The sequence below is a fragment of the Polistes canadensis genome, unplaced genomic scaffold (assembly GCF_001313835.1).
Source record: "Polistes canadensis isolate GaletaPanama2010 unplaced genomic scaffold, ASM131383v1 scaffold_24, whole genome shotgun sequence".
In the NCBI taxonomy this organism is placed as follows: domain Eukaryota; kingdom Metazoa; phylum Arthropoda; class Insecta; order Hymenoptera; family Vespidae; genus Polistes; species Polistes canadensis.
The window spans coordinates 1,089,301-1,110,171 of record NW_014569571.1 but is presented as its reverse complement, the minus strand read 5'-3'; the positions used below and the strand labels follow the sequence as shown (position 1 = coordinate 1,110,171).

At 29.4% G+C, this 20,871-nt stretch overlaps 1 protein-coding gene across 19 annotated transcripts in view; it reads left to right on the top strand.

Annotated features, from left to right (window-relative positions):
- The window catches only part of LOC106783661 (glutamate-gated chloride channel), an 83,361-nt gene that overhangs the window by 23,136 nt on the left and 39,354 nt on the right, over positions 1–20,871 (top strand). For 17 of the 19 annotated variants that reach the window (XM_014742386.1, XM_014742389.1, XM_014742387.1 and 14 more), the window contains 3 exons: positions 11,273–11,465; positions 18,839–19,012; positions 20,180–20,268. In XM_014742386.1, the coding sequence (XP_014597872.1) occupies positions 18,849–19,012; positions 20,180–20,268 (253 nt within the window). In that variant the 5' untranslated portion in view covers positions 11,273–11,465; positions 18,839–18,848. Of the gene's footprint in view, positions 1–4,496; positions 4,551–11,272; positions 11,466–18,838; positions 19,013–20,179; positions 20,269–20,871 lie in introns of all 19 variants that reach the window. The other 2 variants (XM_014742385.1, XM_014742388.1) reach the window with 2 other exon arrangements.

The window sequence follows — 20,871 nt, the reverse complement described above, 5'->3', positions numbered from 1 at the left end:
AAAAAAAAAAGAAAAAAGAAAAAGAACAAAATCAAGATTGAAATTTACTATTTACGAGAAAAAAAGATATTAAAATTCAATATATCGTAATAATAAATAATTTATTTATTTGAAAATTATTATTATTATTATTATTATTATTGAAAAATATAACCTCAAGTATCAAATATAAATATATACGTATTAGGTGTTATTTGCGTTCTGTCAAATATCATTCGAGATCAGTCTTTTGGTAACCGCTGAGGTAGAAAGTTGGGAGATCCGATATAAAGATACATTTAAAGGTAAATATATATGTATATGCATATATATAGATAAATGCATATATATATATATATATAAAGTGTAGAGTGGTATATATTGGATCTTATTTTACGATCGTCACGTTTCATACGAAATAAAAAGCATAAGAAGGCCTGGAAATTCCCAACATCGATAGATATCATACGTAATCGATAAGCTTCTGACGGTGAGATATTTTTTTCTGCATGTACTACACAGAGGAACGTCACAAAGGTTGTGACCATTCACGGCTTAAGCAAAAAGTAAACGAAACGAGAAAGCGTGACGTTAAGCGTTTTTACTTCGATCATTGCGTTCGTTAAATCAAACTCGTTATTTTCTTTATCCTTTTTTTTTTCTTTTTAACTCAAACTCATCTAGATCTAACAAACACGATTCTTTGAATGATTCGTGCTAAAGAATAATTTAAACGTTAGAAACGAAGATATTATATACATATATATATATATATATTATAGTACGAGGAATGGATCAATAATAGGAGAACAATAGTGATCGATATGTAATATTAAAGTATGCACAAAATGTTAGATTGTTTATCGATAATTTTTATTTTATTATTATTATTATTATTATCACTATTATTTTATCTTTTGTTCGTTTTTTTTTTAGAAATTTGTTGGATATTTTCTTTTTATTATCATTTATATTAATTCTCCAATCCCCTTTGATTTGAATTTGAATTAAATTGTACATATAAAATTAGATAAATTGCCAGGAAATAGAGTCGATTATCTCGGTGTGGGATAATTATTGGATACCGAAAGATTAATTAAATGATTACGAAGATACAAATGTTTCCTTATATTTCTTTCTTTTTTTTCTTTAAAGGCGCCAAGTCAACGACCTTACTACGTGAAAGTATATCAGATCGAGACGACAATATTTAATTCGATTAATTATAAATTGGTATTTCCAATTCATCAAGAAAATGAATTGATTATTTTGTCTAGTCGTTTTTATCATTAATTTGATTAAATTGATTATTGATATTGCAAGTTTTGAGTGAATATATACGCGTAAAGATAAATAAAAAGTAAATACATAAATAAATAAATAAATAAACAAACAAACAAATATATAAACACGAATAATTATGATAAAACTGTAATATAATAATTATTAAAATCATCGTGTCACACACATACATCTTTTGATTAGATAAATTATTATTATTATTATTATTATTTGTAGAGAAAAAATAATTGAATATAGGAAAGACGAAAGATTACAGAAAATAACGAAAGACCTGGCCTTTACACCGATTGCGTTTGGCGTCTGGCTGGCACAAGAAGACACCACCGTGTCACGGTCACGACAAAGTGCGGATTTGCCTTGAATAACTACCTCTTTCTTCCTCGTCACACTGGAGCGAGCTTTATTTAGACGTCTTCCTAGGTAAAACGACGAAAGTCTAAAATATGTAACACAAATGCAACGATAAATAATGAATTCATCTTTTTTTTCATTATTCGATCGATAGGTATAATCTACACTTCAATATTATTCATTATTTTTATTTTTTATTCAATATATTTTCACATGGTTACGATTTATTTATTCTTCGATATATTTTTGTGTAAAACATATATATTTTTATTATTTATAATTGAGAGTATATTAATTGATCAACTTACACAAATCTACTTCGCGATATATTTACTTTTATTATTAATTATGTATTCGTATTTGTATTTCGATTTATAATCTATTTCATTATTAATGTGAACATTTTTATTTTTATTATTAATCAATTATTCACCTCTCTTTTCAGAGAAGATAATTTAATTGAAATATATACGACATTGTATAATATATTTATATTTGTATTTCATTCATTATGCGTAACTTGATTTGTAATCTGGTTTGACGCGTTAATCAATTACATTTTATTATTTAATATTCACGATTAGAGATCGGAAATAATGTTAAAAATATCTATGCGAATAGTTCTTTTTTGTTGTGTTTATATTTTTCTATATATAAAAAAAAAATGGAATCAAAAAGAGAATGAGAGGAAGAAGAGAGAGAGAGAAAGAATGAGAAGAAATGTTGGTTAAACGAGACTATTATTTGAATGCCGAGAATATCCTGGGGTCTCGACGTCTATCCGTTGCAATATCGGCTCGTCGAGAAAAAGAGGAAAAAAAAACGCAAGAGAGAAAGAGAGAAATTTATAGAGAGAGAGAGAGAGAGAGAGAGGGAGAGAGAAAGAGAGAGAGTGCACTTGTCGTGGATGACTCTTAATAAAATATATGCAGACAATGAGTCTTTAAAAACAACGTGAAGTACTAATGAACTATAAATAATGTTCGTCGTTTTTATCGACCTGATTTCGTCCTTACAAAAGACAACGACGAGGACGAGGTCTAACCTTTGGCACTAACTAAATTCTAATTTATTTCTGTAGCAAAAAGATCGACGGCCCAACAACAATCGTCGGCTGGAAGGAAAGAAGGGAAAGGGGGAAGGGGGAATTTAAAAAAAAAAAATCATTTGTTACAATTTCTTTTTTCAAACAATTTTCACGTTCACACGGGGCCCAATGAATTTAAAACGAATTTATAAATGGATATTTATTAATATTGTTTAATATCAATATAAAATTAATCTATTGAAATAATTATATATTATACGTTTGTTGTTGAAACACAATTTTATCAAGACCAATGATTAGATCTCAACAATTTAGCGTAATTTCAAGACGGTAATACATATGGCTCGCACGTTTCGTGATAATACTTGTTGTATAAATAGAGTTAGTAGTGTCCTCTTTTCACTTGGATCACTCGCGATAATACTTTATCGTTCTCTTTGTTTTATAACGACTAGGTATATACGTATATTTATTTTATTTTATTGTTTTTCTTTTTCTTTTTCTTTTGTTAATATAACAAAAGGCGAATTGAGTTTATTGTTATGTCATATGAACGAGAAAGAACGTGCATATATGAGTCTATAGACAATTTTTTTTTAATAAAAATCAAATATGTCAGTAAACTCATAACGTAATACCCCGCGACCGCGATAAACAAATAATTATTTTATAAATTAATATCGTTCGAGATTGTGAAACAACAACAACAACATAGAAAAATGAAAATGAGAAACAAATTAAATCGATTCCTCGTTTTTTCATTTTTTTTTCTTTAAATATCGTCGAGTATTATCAAGCAAATGCATTCACAGAAAAATACATTAAAAATTTATCACTCTTCATATTATAAATATACACATACACAAATAAATATATATATATATATTCGTATTAATAATGGTATAATTAGATGACAATAGTATTGTACATTTACTAGATCGATAAGCACGATTGATTGATAAAAAAAAAAATGGTCTACCGACAAGAAACGATAATAAATTTTAACTTTTATCAAAGAACTTCAACAATATTATGATAAATCGATTCTTCGCATGATCATCTCATCCCATATCAAATTCCTTCATATTTTTACAACTCTGAGATTACAAATATACACGAAACAATTAGATGATGATCACTACTGTGAACTGGTTTTGTAGAATTAATCAAATAAACGGAAGACAAAACAAAAAACATGACCCAGAATATAGTTGATTTGTTTTTTTATCGTATTTATAACGCGTATTTATAATACAAGTAATAATATTGCGTTTATGGGGTTGAACGACTGTAAAATACGTGCATTTATATATATATATATATATAAATAAATAAAAGTAAAATGAATATTCTGGATATATATTTTGTAAATTCTTATTTGTTATTCATTTAATAATAAAATATAACTCGAGTAAAGTTGATTTTTATGGAAGAAAGGGGAATGGGTCGGGGTTGTAGGAGAAAAGGAAGGGGTAGAAGGGAGGAAGGAAGGAGTAGGGTTGGAGAACGTTCGTTTCGCACGAGAATGAAGATTTAAATCTGAAATTAATTCCATCGTCTCGTGGCTCCCAGGTCTAGGTAGGTGAAGGTTGCAGTAAAAATTCGTGATTGCGTTTAGCAGCGACCGCGAGGCAACGATCGATTTTGCGTAGCCAGGTGAAAAATGAATGCAACTCTTTACCTACCCTCCTAACTCCTTCTTTTTCTCTCTGACTTTTTTTCTCTCTTTCTTTTTCTATCTCTCTCTCTCTATCTCTATCTCTCTGTCTCTCATATACGAGTAAACTAATATTATTTTCTCTTGTTATTTTTCCAGACTATCGCGTATCTCTTTGTGCAAACCAAACGTACGATTAAACGAACATCCAAGGTATTCATGTGCTATTGTTTCAAGTCGACTAACTTTTTTCTTTTTTTTTTCTTTTTTCATAGATTAAATATAAAATGACCTGAAATTCTATTAAAAGTATGATATTACTCTTTTGAGATTAATAGTTTATCGATTTATATAAATCTTGTTTCTTATATAATTCGATATATCCAAAATCTTGCTTTTATTCCGCATATATATATATACATATATTTTTTAAAAAATCATATTTATACGTTGTTTGTCTCTTGTGTGATTCCATATATTATCGAAAATCTTAACTTTATTTTAATTTTATTTATTTGTTTTTATTTTCTTCTATTTTCTCTTTATTTGTCTTATTCATCTCGTCTTGATTTAATAATATTTTATTCTTTATTTATTCATAAATTTTTCATCATTTTCGATGATTACAATCTTTCGTATTTTTTTTTTTTTTTCTATTTTCTCCTACTCTTTCTCTCTCTCTCTCTCTTTGTTTTACAAGGAGGTCAAGAAGAAGAAGGTACTTTACCAGCTAAGATTAATATTACAAACGAAGGACAAGTCTTAAGAAATTCCTTGTCTCCCTCTACGTAGATACATACATCTTTTATCTTATATTTCTCTTATTTTTGTTTTCCTTTTTTATTTTTTCCAAAAAAGATTGTTTACTCGATCGAACATTTTTTTTATTTTATTTTCTAGTTTCAGACATGTTACATTCGTTTTAGACCCTTTTACAACGTCGTACAATTTTCAGTATCTTTACAAATGTATCATAGTTAATTTATATCAAAGAAAATGAATATTTTGTAAGTATAAGTTTTGTATTTAGTATAGTATAATATATAATCATACTAATATAATAAGTATTAATTAATTTAATATATAATATAATTGTATAAATTTTAATTTAAAAAGAGATATAAAAAGAAAGAGTATATATAATTATATTTAATATAGTATAATTATAATAATATCCAATTGTGTAAGTCATGTTATAAATTTGTCAATGTAAAATTTGTGGTTAGATGCAACAAAAGTTTAGTTACAGAAAGTTAATGTTATATAGTATGCAATACCTGAAGACTTGTAAATTTGTGTGAACACACACATGTATACGTGTAGATGCATGTACAACATATGTTAGTTCCAATCGCATAATCGTGAGCTTAGAAATGGTGCCAAGGTAACAAAACGTTAGATCTAGTGCGTACGTTAAGTTATTAAATGCATTTAGAGTATAATTAGAATCCTTCGAGATTACGTTTTCCTTTTTTTTTCTTTTTTTTTTTTTTTTTTGAATTTCCCATCGTGATAATGTTTTTCTAAGGGAATATAGTAGAACGAAAAGTAACGATTTTTTTTTTCCCATTTCGTTTAGTTCCTTTTTTCTTTATTTCAAACGGCTTTCTCGCAAACATCGTTATTAAAGGGCGTTAGCGTGAAAAGCAGAAAACAGGGCTTTTCTTTTTTTCTTCTTCGAATAACCAAGATTCCTTTCGCAAGTTTTCTTTCATGTGATATTTCTGACATGCTTGAGCACCGGTGTATCTAAAATTTCACGCTGGAAAGATCACGAACAATATGATAAAAGACAAAACGTGTGAGAACTTTCTTTTGAAAGACTTGAATATATGTTTTTATGTATGATTATACACACGTAAGCACATAACTCAAATCTCACGTTCGAGATCATCTTATTTTCTTAACCAAATACAAAATGAAATAATTATTTCGATGTTTTTAAGTTATAATCTTTTTTAATCCGCTATCTTTTTTCTTTTGTTTGTTATTTTTAATTAAAAATTATGTAATATAAAATTTATAAATAGATGAAATTTTGTAAGCATTATGAGGTCCCACTTATTAGGATTCTTAATTACGATAAAGAGCTTTCATTTAGATATTTAAAAGTATCCTTTTTGCGAAAAAGATCCTTTTTCTAAATCGACTATTTTCCTATATATACATACATACATACATTTATACCAACATATCTACCTATCAACCTACCTACACTAGAACGATGCGGAAATCCTTGAACGATACTATTATGCACCGAATGTCCTTCACTTTTTCTTTTTCTTTCTCTCTCTCTTTTTCTCTCTCCGTTTCCCTTTCCCTCTCTTTTATCTTTTCCTTCGTGTTTGTTAGGAAATGAGTTAGGTTCATTAGAAAATGAAATCAAATTAAGATCGACGAAAGAGCCGAAATAAATTGGACGACCCCTCTCCTTCCAACGATTCGTTATACCCAGTGGCCCATTTTAATTGTAACATGTTGATTACTTCCAAAGCACTATGCCTAACTAATGACCTAGATTGTTTTTTCTAATTAAGATCAGACTATTGCATTACAATCGTTATTCGTCTTTTTTTTTCTTCTATTATGATCATCATGAAATCCTTTTTTCTTTTTTTTTTATTATGATATATCCAAATCATTACATTTAATTAATCATATTTATATACAAACACATTTTTGTCTATGAATAATAATACAAATGATTTAAACACGCATATTTCTCACGTGTATTTATAAAAACATTATTTAGGATAAAAATTAATGATTTGAAAAGAAAAATAAATTACTATGTTCGATCAATAAAATGAACGAACATTGTCGGACGTCGTCGTTCGTGCGTATTCGTCCTTGTTCGTTGTTCTCCTTCCAAACACATAATTTTGTCGATCGCAAAAAGGGATATCCACTGTTCGTGACACTTTTCTACACATCCGTCATGGAACACGGATAATATCCTGATAAATGCCAACATGTTAATGCATATAATATATAATCTATCATATACTATGTGTAAGTTACTTTAATACGCCTATGCATGTTAGGCTTATACGAGAATGTGTTTGTACTTTGGGATATCCAAGTAGCTTGTCAACTACTCAACTTAATTTGGTTATGGAATCCAAGCCTCTCTCTCTTTCTCTGTCTGTCTGTCTGTCTTTCTCATTAATAATGGAGTATTCCATTAGGAATTTGGTATTTACATGGTGTTAAATTTAAATCGATCGATGAACGATATAAACGTATCAATGATTATTTTAACAATGAGCTAAGTTCATAAAAAATTGACAAAATTCATGTAATCATTAATTTTATGATATAAATAATTGTAATATAAAATAATTATAAAACAAATAGATTTTTTCTCATTTTTTTGTTCCACTATTATAATATTATGAGTATAAATAAATATCTTTATAAATTATTCGAATAGTTATTATATACGCTTCAGAATGAACTATATTTTATATTTCTATTAAACATACACTATATATATATGGGATATCTTCAACATAATAGTAATTAATGTAGGTTTGTTCAAATTGTATTAACATTAAATGAATTTGATAATACAAATTATATTCATTAAGTTTATATAAGATAGATTAAAGCAAAATATATATAGTCGAGAGAATGGTAGATTATTGTTATTATTATTATTATTATTATTATATTATGAGGATGACGACGATGACGATTATTATAACTATATTGTAGATGCTGAATCTAATCATTAATTTACGTAAGCGAGTTGGAAATATTCGCTGCAAGATAGACTACTCAACTTAATTTCAGCCAGTTGACCTACTTTCGAATATAAACGTAGCAATTAAACACCGAAGAAAGAGATTAATTTATCATATTTTGTCGAATTAAAAATGGTCAAGTGGAAGTATTATTTCGTTGACATATTTTACAAATTTTATTTCGAATCTACGTTAAGAGAATGTGTATGCAAATATTTTTATTTTAATATAATCTTATTCTCTGAGAACGTGTTGAAAAACATACATATTATAGAAGAAAAAAAAAAAAAAAGAAAAAGAAAAAGTAAAAAGTTTATTTTATTTGTAAAATAATCATATATTTCTTTTAAAAAATTAGTAAAATATCAATTGTAAAATACTCTAAATACTATAATAATGATCAGATATATTTATTTAAATGTTTTCTTCTCATCGTATATACATATAAAAACATATACACACACACATATATATATATATAATATATAATGTGAAAGAAGAAAGTTTCGTCGCGTATAAACGACTGTCCTCTTTCTTTTAACACGAACGTCTGCCAAGCTTTACCGTTGGTCTATTTAAAAAAACTCGAGGGTAGGTTTCTCGTAGAAACGAACGACGTTTCCTGCCTATAGTAATACCATGCCATTATCGTAACTACATACGTACAACCATTCGCCATTGTTGTTCGGACGTGGTCCGTTCACTCGTACAATCGTACAAGTAGAGAAATTCGTAGGGTATTACGATGTTCGAATTACGAACTTGTTAAAGTTTTCAATTTCACGCTGAACTAAATAATAAACGTGTTTAATAGCTACATGGATTTACGTGAGTAGATATGTGTGTTTCTATGTGTGTGTATGTGTGTGTGTGTGAATCACATGCTAGAATTTCGAGAATTGAACTTTTGATGGAAACTTAAATGAACCTTTTCTCTCTCTCTCTCTCTCTCTCTCTCTCTCTTTCTCTTTCTCTTTCTCGTAGTTCTTTGTTTAAAAGTTAAAAACAGGGGAAAAAAATGAGAGAAATGTAATTTTATTTGAAATATTCGCAAATAAATATTACATGGAGACAAAAAAATGTACAATCGTAAATGTACGATAGGTATCGTTTGTTTATGCAAAAGGTTTTACTCGTTTTGTCGAGAAAATTGCGATCGAAGGGCATTAGTGGACTTTTCTCGGTGCTCGTATTCCCTGTTAAACGGGAAAAAGGGGTTGAATACTTTTTTTTTTTTTTTTTCCTTTCCTTTCCTATTTCCTACCTCTATCTCTTTTTCTTTCCCATCGAGAAACTCTCACGAAAAAATGCGCATCGTCAAACTCGAGGAAGCTTTAGTCGAGCAGCCGAGCGTTAAACGAGGGAGAAAGGTAAAGAGAAAGATAAAGATAAAGACTAAGAGAGATAGATACATAGTTAGATAGATAGATAGATAGATAGATAGAAAAAGAGAGAGAGAGAGAATCGCTTTATTATCTCCGAAAGTTCAAAACGACGATCAAAAATGTAGAACGTAGTTCATTCATACCGTTAATATACTTCGAAACATTTCATAAAACAATGTTTCTTATCTATTCCAAATAAATAAATAAATAAATAAATAAAATGTAATTATTTGCGTAGTAACACAATATTTGATTTGAACGCGATCTTTTCTTTTTTCCTTTTTAATTAGGAGCATTTAAAAATGTGTTTTACGAATCGAGGTCAAGGTTGACCTTTGCGTTGTACATACTTGGCAACCAGGCAGGTCTACGTCGATTATCAGAATTTTTTGTACAACCTTACGAATTCGAATCAACTTAAAATCGAACGTTGTGGCATTTCGTTTTCTAATCCCAATTGTATGTGTGAGAAAAAAATCTATGAAGAATAGAAAAAGAATTTAACGTGTGGGTGTTGAGACGGGTTTTGTATATTTTTATAATTTATAAAAACTCGGGCGCGTGTGTATGTAATATGTAACACGTTGAAGGAGTAACTAGGAAGTAAGAGGGTGCAAGTTGAAGAGGGTGCCAACGATGAAAGGGGTGTTTCGCGATGTCGCTTTTATAAGGGGGTAGCAACACGCGATTAGGAGTATGCCGCGTGTAAGAAACTTTCATTTCAACCTGTTCCACTTTCAATGATATCGTATCAAAGTGAATCGTTCTATGTGTATGTGTATTATGTGTATGTCTCTTTCTTTCTTTTTCTCTTTCTTTCTTCCTTTCTTTCTTTATTTCTTAACGTGTTGTAGCCCATATTGAACTTCTTCCATGTGTATCACACATCAAGAAAAAAACTCGTACAAATAAAGTATTTACAGCGATCATGGCAAATAGTATCTACCCCATTTGTTACTTATCAATCAATAACAATTTATTTTGTTATATTTAAAGGATAATCAAATTCCTAACGTTACGAAATAATTTTCTTACATTTGGGTTATGTTTATTTGATTATATATTTGGAGACGAGTTAACAATTAACCCTTTGCATTCGAAAAATCACTCGATTTAACACGCGATATTTATTTAAGGTTTTATTTGAGCAATATCGTTTCATAAATGCCTTCGACGATATATGCGTGCATAAAAATTGCCAATTTTTAATCTTAAATACGACATTTACATGCATTCTTATATATGCCTTTTTGACGCATATTTGAATTCGACATTCGTTGCAATAGGAATATTATTTTCAAAGTTACGGAGTTCGCAATAAGCACGTATAGATTGTAATAGAATAACCTGCTATTTTATACATTGCCCGGTTTATGGGTCGGATATAACATTTACACACATGAAGAATATATATAAAAGAAGAGTAATTTTTCTACGTATAGGAGGGCTGAAAAGTTCAAAGCTCATCATGCAGAGGGGTGTAAATTTTTGTCATGATTTTGGAAAGGTTACGTCAAGATTTTGTCATACTTATACATAATATAAATGTACCGTGCCCAGCATGTGGAGGTTTGTGATAGAATGATCTGTTATTTCGATTCTATTAAATGATCGGTATTAAATACAAAAAAAATTGCAAATAATATGGGAATATGGGAATATGTTACTGGTCTCTGAAAATAATTTTCTATATGTATGTACGCGTGTACATAAAATGGTTGAAAGATAAAAAAAAAAGATAGAATATCATATAATTTTTTTAAGTTCATCATGATGGGGTTTCACTTTGTAATATTTTTTTCAGATGACGATTACTGCTCGTCGATGCTGAAATAGCTATGAAGTACTGAAGAGTCTTGTACTCGAGCTAGCGGATGAAGAGAGTCGCCAGTTAAGATGAGAGTTCGTAAAAGTTGAAGGAGAAAAAGGAAAATCTACACAACGAACAGCAACAACCTGCCTCGTCCATTGCGACCAGCCACATATCTCACGTTAAGGTGAGTCCCTATTCTCATATTTTTCTCTCTCTCTATGCACATATAATAATTTTTTTAACATCACTCTGAAGATTTTGTTTACAGGACTATTAAATATTTTTATTCTTTTTCGTCGGAGAGAGAACCAGAATTTATATATACAAAATTATTTAAGAGAATGCTACAATAAAACGTAATATGGAAACAACATATGTTTTTTACTATAAAACGTAACATATTAAAAATGTTTGTTATATTACTAGAACATATAAAATAATATATGTACAGTTTGTTACCGAGAAATGAATTGATGAAAAATATGTATGGTATATTACAAATATAAATTATACCAAATTATACTATTATTTATTATTATTGTATATATATATATACACAATATATATACAAGTATATATATAACTGTAAATAATATAACAAGTAACATTATATATATATATATATATGTGTGTGTGTGTATAGTGTATTAGGAAAATTTGGTATACTAAAGATGTCTATAGTTTTTTCTAAAGTATTTTTTTTATACAAGAATTACGAGAGAGCGGAATTACCTGGATGTATCGATTTATGCAAAATTCATTCTATCGTCAAGAGCGATTCACGCGATGGATATAAATATGGATCGACCAGACTCACATACAAACACATCCACACATACATTTGAAGTCCTTAGTAGACTTGTCATCTTATGTAAATCGTGTCACAATAGCGTTATAGTTGTGTTTCGTTCTTTTTTTTTATATGGAAATCTTTTGAAACATTGAATGAGGATAATATTGCTTACGTAAATTGGGTCCTGTCTATATATACATATACATATAAATATTGGTATAATTTAATTAAAATTCTAATTAATCCGTATGATAAAAATATATATGTATATGTCGATGTGTGATAAAGTTACAGAGTTACAAACATTTAATTAAAAAGATTTTATATTATTGATATCATTATATGATTACATGTTCCCATACATATTTAAATATAAATGTATATAAATATTTAAGAAAAATTAAATTACGTCTATATTATTATTTGTTAAATAATTTTCATATAATAATTTATCATTAATATAATATAATATTAATTATTATATTATATTTAATATAATTAATATTTATATTATAATTAATAATATAATATTATACTTCCAATTGTATAAGAAAAAATGTAAGAGACTAAATATTTTATTTTTTCAATATTTTAATGAATATTATATATATAAAATGATATATTTTATAAAAACAGAGAAAATCATGAACGTGGCCTAGTGACATGCTTCTTTTAGCTATTTCTCTGCATCAATTTTACCGCACCCTTGCCCATAACCTATTCCCACGTAATAGAGAGAGAAAGAGAGAGAGAGAGAGTACACCTTTCTTAGCTTTGCGTGATTCTATGAACTAACCATGTCACGACGCGGTTAACAAGCTACACTCGACAATCAAAGAATTGAGAAGGCTATTTGTACGAACAAAATTGACGAAATAAAGATTCGAATTTCTTCAAAAGTCGAAAGGGAAGTTGTGGATACTTTTTCAAAAGTACTAAAGGATCCATCGATTATCGGAAATCTGACAAGTATCGAAAAGTCTAGGTGAAGAATGAAGTTTCTGAGTGATAGAAATCTTCGAAGCTAAGCCGATTTTACTATTAACAAAGAAAGAAAAAAATTTAAAAAGAAATAGGTGATAGAATTTCGATAACAGATACAAAATATTATGAATTGCAAAAACAATAAAATATCTTACGAAAATATGCAAAGGTAAATTATACGATAATTATTTAATCCGAAAAGAAAACTTTAAATTCGATTGGATTTTGATTTAACGAAAAAAAAATTGGAATATTAATTTAAATATTAAATTCTATAATATTATTTTATATAAAAGGATAATTTATTTAATTTTTTATTTAATTAATAATTATATATTATTTTTTTCTTAACAATAATATATAAAGTTTCACACAAAAAAATTGCTTTTAATTAATATAGTTAAAACGTAACTGCGTTATCTTTTTTCTTTTATTTTTTGTGATCTTTAAGTAAAATGGCCGCAGATCTCATTTGGTACGTGCATCAAAAACATACTCTTGAGAGTACCATGAGAATTATCGCAGTGTTATTTCTCGCAAAGTTTCTTAATCCGGAACTCTTGCTACCGTCATCGTCGTAGTCGTTGTCGTCGTCCTCGTCCTCGTCCTCGTCCTAGTCCTAGTCCTAGTCCTGGTTGTCGTTACGAATTGCGTTGGTGAAAATGTAACGCGTTTGCCCTAGATATTCAACGGCACTATGGACGAAGGTCGTTAACTTTGGCGTCGGTACGTCTGGCGACGCTAGACTATCGTTAATTTTCCATGTATCTTTGTGTTAATCCTATCGTGTTAACGTATTAGTTCGTTACTTTATTATTTCCTTAATCTAGTTAAGCGCGTTTTCTAATCATTTCGATGAATCAACTTGAATTAAACGTCGTTTTATTTATTTCATTTAACCAATCTCACATAGTTACAAGATTTCAGTCAACATTACAGTGCATATCAACACTATCGTTCCTAAAATTTCGAAAAACTCAAATTTTAAACACAATTCAAATAGGTTGTATGAAAAGTTCATATTTTTCAATTTTCAAATAGACCAACGTTAATCCTTTATTTTCAAATTCACTATCTAATTGTTTTTACGTAAGAAATAATAATGACGGTATTATAACATTTCTAACATCGTTAATTCCACCATTAAAAATTACATTAATTTACAAACAAAAATATATTCATAAAAATATGATTTGCGAAGCGCGCGCATTCGTCTAAGAAGTGTGTCTCGGGGAGAAATTTAAAAACTTAGTAAAAAAAGAAAGAAAAGGCGGAGTGGGGGGGGAGAAAAAAGGAAAGTTGTTGGATGGTAGGGGTAAAACATACTCCTCCTTGGTTAAGAGAGTGATCCATTGTTATAGTCGACGGGGAAAAAGAAAGGGAAAAAAGAGAGTGATGTTAAAAAATATAAAAAGGAAATGGTAGAAAGCGTGAAATAGAAAAGAAAGAAAAAGCCGTCAGAGAAACGGTTGCAGGATGAGGTTTTTAGATTGGTGAGAGAGGGCGCGGCATAGCTCGTTGAAAATTTTCAACGCTCTTTCCCCTTTCTTTCTCTTCTCCAATCCACCACCAATCCACCCTTTCTTTATCTCTTTCTCTCTCTCTCTCTCTCTTCTTATCCTCTCGTTTTTCCTTTCGAGTTCAATGCTGCCTTTTTATAGAGAAGAAGAATATGATATATGATCGGTGGTTGGTGCGAACGATTTGTTGAAAGTTTGTCGCGTGTTTCGAACTAACACGATCATGAAACTTAACCGAAAAAAACTAAAATTGAACGTAGTGGAAACACACGTTCGAGCTCGTGCTCGGAAATTCACTCTCACAATCAGAATGGGACGGGCTAAGCCACGTGACGCGTTACTCTAGAGCGTTTCGTGCCGCAACGCCCCGTATTGATCGAACGAACATCAGCTGTACGGTTGGTAGCATTTATTCCTGACCGCCTGATAACTTGACTCTGACTCGACCACCATCGGCCTACTGACATTGTCACTTTCTCCTTCTCCTAACATTACTCTCTATCTCTCTTTCTTTCTTACTTACTTTCTTTCTTTATTTATTTATTTATTTCTATCTTTTTCAACTGTATCTATTCATTCTTTATTCAGTTTTTCATTTGTAAAATGTTCCCCATCTTACAAGAATCGTTCGTCTCAGTTTTGTAGAATTTTAAAATATATATAAAATGTAATTGAGTAACTGTAATGGTAAAGAATACAAGTGAGTTTAATTTTTAATTTGAAATAAACAATGCCTTGTTTGTATAGTATTATATATTTGATAACTATTTATAGAATTATTTCAAATTTGTTGATTGTACTCCTTTTATCTTTTCAATTATTAGATTAGATTCTAATATAAGAGTATAGAGTGATTCTCTCATTGGCTGACTAATATTACTGTTTTCTACTTCCAAATGTTCTTTTTTCTTTCTTATTTCTGTTTTTGTTTTCTTAATCTCTTAATTTTTTTTTCAAGATTATTGTATTTTTAATTATAATTAAAAATTATAACAATATATGAATTTTCATATCTTTTATATACTTAAAGAAAATTATGAATGTTTACATCTCTTGAATGAGAAAAAAAATTAATTCTTGACAATGAACGCGTTATTAATTGTTGACCGAAAAAATTCGTACCGATTTATAAATATAAAAGTGTGTTCTCTTTGAGTTTTCGTTATTAAAATCAGTACGAATATTTCGATGAATCCAATAATATTATAATAAAAATTGAATATAAAGGCAGGTATTGTAGAATACAACGGTTCCCAATCTTTAGCATTTCTTTAGTTTATTACGGTATTTGTTTTTATAACGAAGTTATACGAAAAGAGAAAGCTTTCTTTTATATTAATTATTCAATTAAATTCGTATATACCCTCGAAAACAACACTTGTCACGTAAATTCAGATTGGGAATTGCTAGATTATAATTAAATATGTAAAGATTAAAATATGATTTCATTCATTAAACTCTAATGGAATTTATTCGAGTTATATTTAAATGTGTAATATTGTTGAAGTTAATATTCAAAAAAGAATACCTATAATAATAATGAATTCGATAATTAGTTTAAAAAAAAAAAATAAATTGTTTTACAGGATTGTTTTAAAAAGATTGTTTCACTGGAGTTGGTCGTAAAGTTCAAAGCTATAATCGAGTGATTTCTAGAGTAATCGTCAATCGATATTTCGGTCAGGAGAGTTATAGAAGTATGTGTAGCCCAGGGGAAAATAAGAAATTAAGGAGGGTAGGAGGTCGAACGGTGACGGTGAATGATTTAGCGGGTTCTCGCTTTACACTAGCCGCGATAGCCCTCAAGCGAGTACGTAAATTGCTAGTATTTTCCACAACGTCAAAGAAACGTCGTCTATTTAACTTTGAATGACGTAACGATCGAACAGAGATGGACATTACAAATTTACTTTTTATTCTTATTCTTATTATTATTATTCATAAATTATTAATGTTCTCCGGTTATACCCAACACGTTTTTACGCGGTTCGAGAAAAAAATATTTGTTTTACACGATTTTTATTCTATCTAACTTTATATTTATTAAATTGTACGTAAAGTTCTTGCTGATTTTTATATTGAATAAATAATTGTGTGTATATAAATGAATAATTGTATTTTTAATCTATACAAACATTATTTACTTATTTAATCATTCATTTATATTTACCGATTTCGTTTAATTTTTAATTAACAAAAATTCTACATTAGAAAATATTAATTATTCTGTGTATACACAAAGATCTAGTTTGACCGAGACTTAATATTCTGTAGAAGGTGCCAAGTAGTACGAAATTTACCATGTTTATTATTTCCAATTACGAAGCTTTCACGGTCTTGCTTCGGGCAATCTTAAGATTGGATCGTCGTGTTAGAAAAAGAAGAAGAAGAAAAAGAAAAAGACAAAAAAAGAAAAAAGAAAAAGAAAGATAAGAGAGATAGGACTCTCAGACGTCGACATTAGGTACTTGTACGAAATATATGCACTAACATGGTAGGACACTCGAAGCTTTTGCTTTAACTGACTAATCTCTCTCTTTCTTTTTTTTTTTTGCTTGTTATCCTTCTCTCTCTCTTTCTTCATATTTTTTAGTACTTGTGTGTCGACACGATCGGCTTCTTCAAGTCACCAGCATCAGCACCAGAAGCAGAAGCAGCAACAGCAGCCTCGGGCTGTTTCAGTTGATGCCGTGTGTTTGCGGTTTGCTCATTCTCTGGAAAATGCAAAGCCTTGCCCCTGACGGATAACCCTCGACGATCTCGTGAGAGAAATTTCAACGTGGCAAATATTTCGTTACCTTCACACGTTATAACTGGCTCACTGACATTTTCCATTCGTCCGTGTTTGGATATGTATGTATTTATGTATGTACATATGTACGTACGTTGAATGTAACTTCTCCCAAGATGACGATTCCTTTCTAGTCTACTGCTTTTGAGAATTTGATTGTCGTATCGATCGAAAAAAATGAGAGAGAGAGAGAGAGTATGATATAAAAAGTACATTTTTTACGAAGGAAAATATTAGAATTTTATATGTATAAAATATTTTCAATCCGAGTTCACAGTGAGATTAAAAAAGTTGTTGATAAATAATAAAATTTAATTTAATATATTATTAAAATCAATTTAGATTGAATAAAAGAAATATAATAATTTCAACTTTATTATTTATCTTAAGAATATAATTAGATTTCGTCGGGTTCGTAAATAATTATATGCGGAAAAATGAGCGAAGCTAGTTGAAGAAAATTTTTCACGATACTAGTGAGAAGCAAAAGTTTCAAAGAAATATTAAACGTAAAGTTAACAGAGAAAAATAAAACAAAGAAATAAAGAAATTCATTATTTAAAAACACGATTTTTATTTGTCTGTAAAGCTCTCTTAAAAGGTAGTATCGAAAAAAGTACAATAAAATAAAACGGAGCGTGTTTCGAAGTGAAAGCAAACGAATTCGAGTAGATATCTGATTGGTGCCATGACAATGATCATTGAAAACCATCCGTTGTATAACAAAGGATTGTTTGTTATTTTTTCATCTAAAACATCTTGGCTCTCGCTTCGGAACAAGATTCAGTTTAACGATCTTATTGTTTACGTAAACGAGCTTGCACCTGGCTCACATTGTAGTCGTTAAATGCATAAACAATGCTAGTCTTGACGGATGTTAAGTTATCTTAAAATATCGTATTTGAAAAACTCTGTATTCTTTATAAACCTAATAATAACTTTTGTATTTATAAAAAAATTAAATAACTCTAATGTTTATTATAAATATATTAATAATTAATATAAATGTTACTATTGTATAATGTATATAATTAAATTATCATATTAGTATATTATATTATATTTAATTATACCATATATAAGAATAATTATAGATAATTAATATAATATAATAAATAAAGTCTACAAAAAATATATTATATATAAATATGAACATACATCTGTAGCATATAATATAACATATTATCAATTCTTTTAATAGAGAAATTATTTGATTTCAATCCATCGTAGATTAAATTATGCCACAATTGATTAAAATTATTATAACTACTATAATATAACCATACTATAACTTTATACTATATTATATTATATAATAAATAATTTATCGAACATTCAATTTTCAGATTCTTATTATTTATAATTAAACATATAGATGTTTAATATATAATATTTCTGTGCAATTTATCTGCCTAAAAATATTTTCTAAATAATAATAATAAATATTTATAAATCTCGTTATGTTACAGATGACATAGAATGGGTTGGGTGGTGCTAGGGCGGTGTGCGGGTGGTGGTGGCCGCCTCTCGTCCATCCTCTCGCTGTCTCTCACCTCCCTTGCAAGTTCTCTCATCTTTACCATCCTCTGTATCCTCACACTTGCCCTCACTCTTGCCAGTCTCGTTCGTGCCGAAAACAACATGTACGTATTACCATTAACAAAAATAATAATAATAATATAATCTTAATTTCTCGGCCAACAGATTGTGTTTATTACATACTTGCTATTAAAATTTTACTTCAATTATGCAAATGCAACTGGTATTTTATTGTTCAAATTGCATATCGGAAACGTTTCGTGTAGCGAGTATTATTATTATTATTATATATAATATATACGTAGTAAGTAAATGATTTAGTAATCGTGATGTTGTCACTATCAAAGAAAAACCGATTAGGATACTTTAGCGTATTGTAAAACTTACGTTTTTTCGATCGAAATATTATTTCATACATATATATATTACATATGTAATATTTTGCTCGGAAACGTCGTGTAGATGCTATTTACATATTTATGTACATTTAGAGAGCAGTGTTTTTTCTTGTTCGATTTTAGTAGTTCTTCTTTTATTATTATTATTATATTATATATACATATATATACAATTCGAATGTGTTTGTAGATATGTTACATTTAGATAATTTGAGATAACAGTGTAGACTATTTTCGTGATCTTTAGATAAAGAGGACCTCGAATAGTCGAACTGATCGATATTCAATTTTCATTATATTTAAAAAAACAAGTGAAAGAGATACAAAATATAAAAGAAAAAAATAGAATCCACTTAAAAGAAAGAAAAATTAGTAGTAAAAGTACACGCGTGATCAGACAAGATCCATTCCCATATCGTTATTACTTTCAAATGATATTCGCGAAATATTGGGAAACAAGTTGACTCGCTTTCGCATTAAAAAAAAACTCGACGATTATCGAAATATACAAGTTTGGAAAAAAAAAGTTGTATAGATATATATATGTTAGTATGATAAAAAGTTGTTTAAAACAACTTTCGATTTTCTTCGAACTACTTCGAGATCCTCCATCGAGAAAAAAAAAGAAAGGGGGAAGAGAGAGAGAGAGAACAAACACGTTTCTGTGTGTTCGAGGCAAATCATTGGGTTCGAGCAAGAGGACGAACGCCAAAAAACAAATATCCTGAAATTCTTCTGTCCGATGCGAAGAAAAATCTTCTCGTCGCGGAGGCTACTGTAATTAAGAATAAACCAAAAAAAAAAGAAAAAAAAAGAAAAGTAAAGTATTAAATAGGAAATATCATTTTGTACATATAGTGAGTTGTGTTGCAGCTTCGAGGAGGGCAAATCGGACAAGGAGATTCTGGACGATCTGCTGCAGACGGCGCGTTACGACAAGCGGCTTCTGCCCCCGGTCCAAGGTACACTGAGGCCCCCGCCCCACACCCGCCAAGACGACTACACCCCTGACCTCGTACCCAATGACCCCGACCATCCAGAGCACCTCGAACATCACCGGCACCGCTACCACCACACAGCACCACACAACCACAGCTCACTGCTCACCCCTCGTCGAAAGGGTACTCTCTATATATGATCGACCCATTCATAATGATGATGATGATAATGATAATGATAATGATAATGAAAGCGACGAGATAAACGATCCAAGTGATAAGAGTGAGAAAGATAAGAATCAAGTCTGAAAGCATTTGTATGGGTTCGAAAGTGTGGCATTATTTTTAGGTTTCGTGTACGTATATGTGTGTGTATGTGTGTGTATGTATGTATGTTTGTATGTATGTATGTATGTATGTATATAAGCGGAAGCAAGTAAAAGAGAAGGGAAGAATGAAGTTTGTTCAGTAGAGAAAGTCTACGAGAGGTCAGCCAAATCGGAGAGACTACGTCCGACCTTTGACGGACCTTATTCACTACCACTCACGCGAACTACACAATAAGAGAATTTCCTTGATCGTTTTACCCTTTGCCCTCTAACTTCTATAAAACAGTAGATTCTCGAA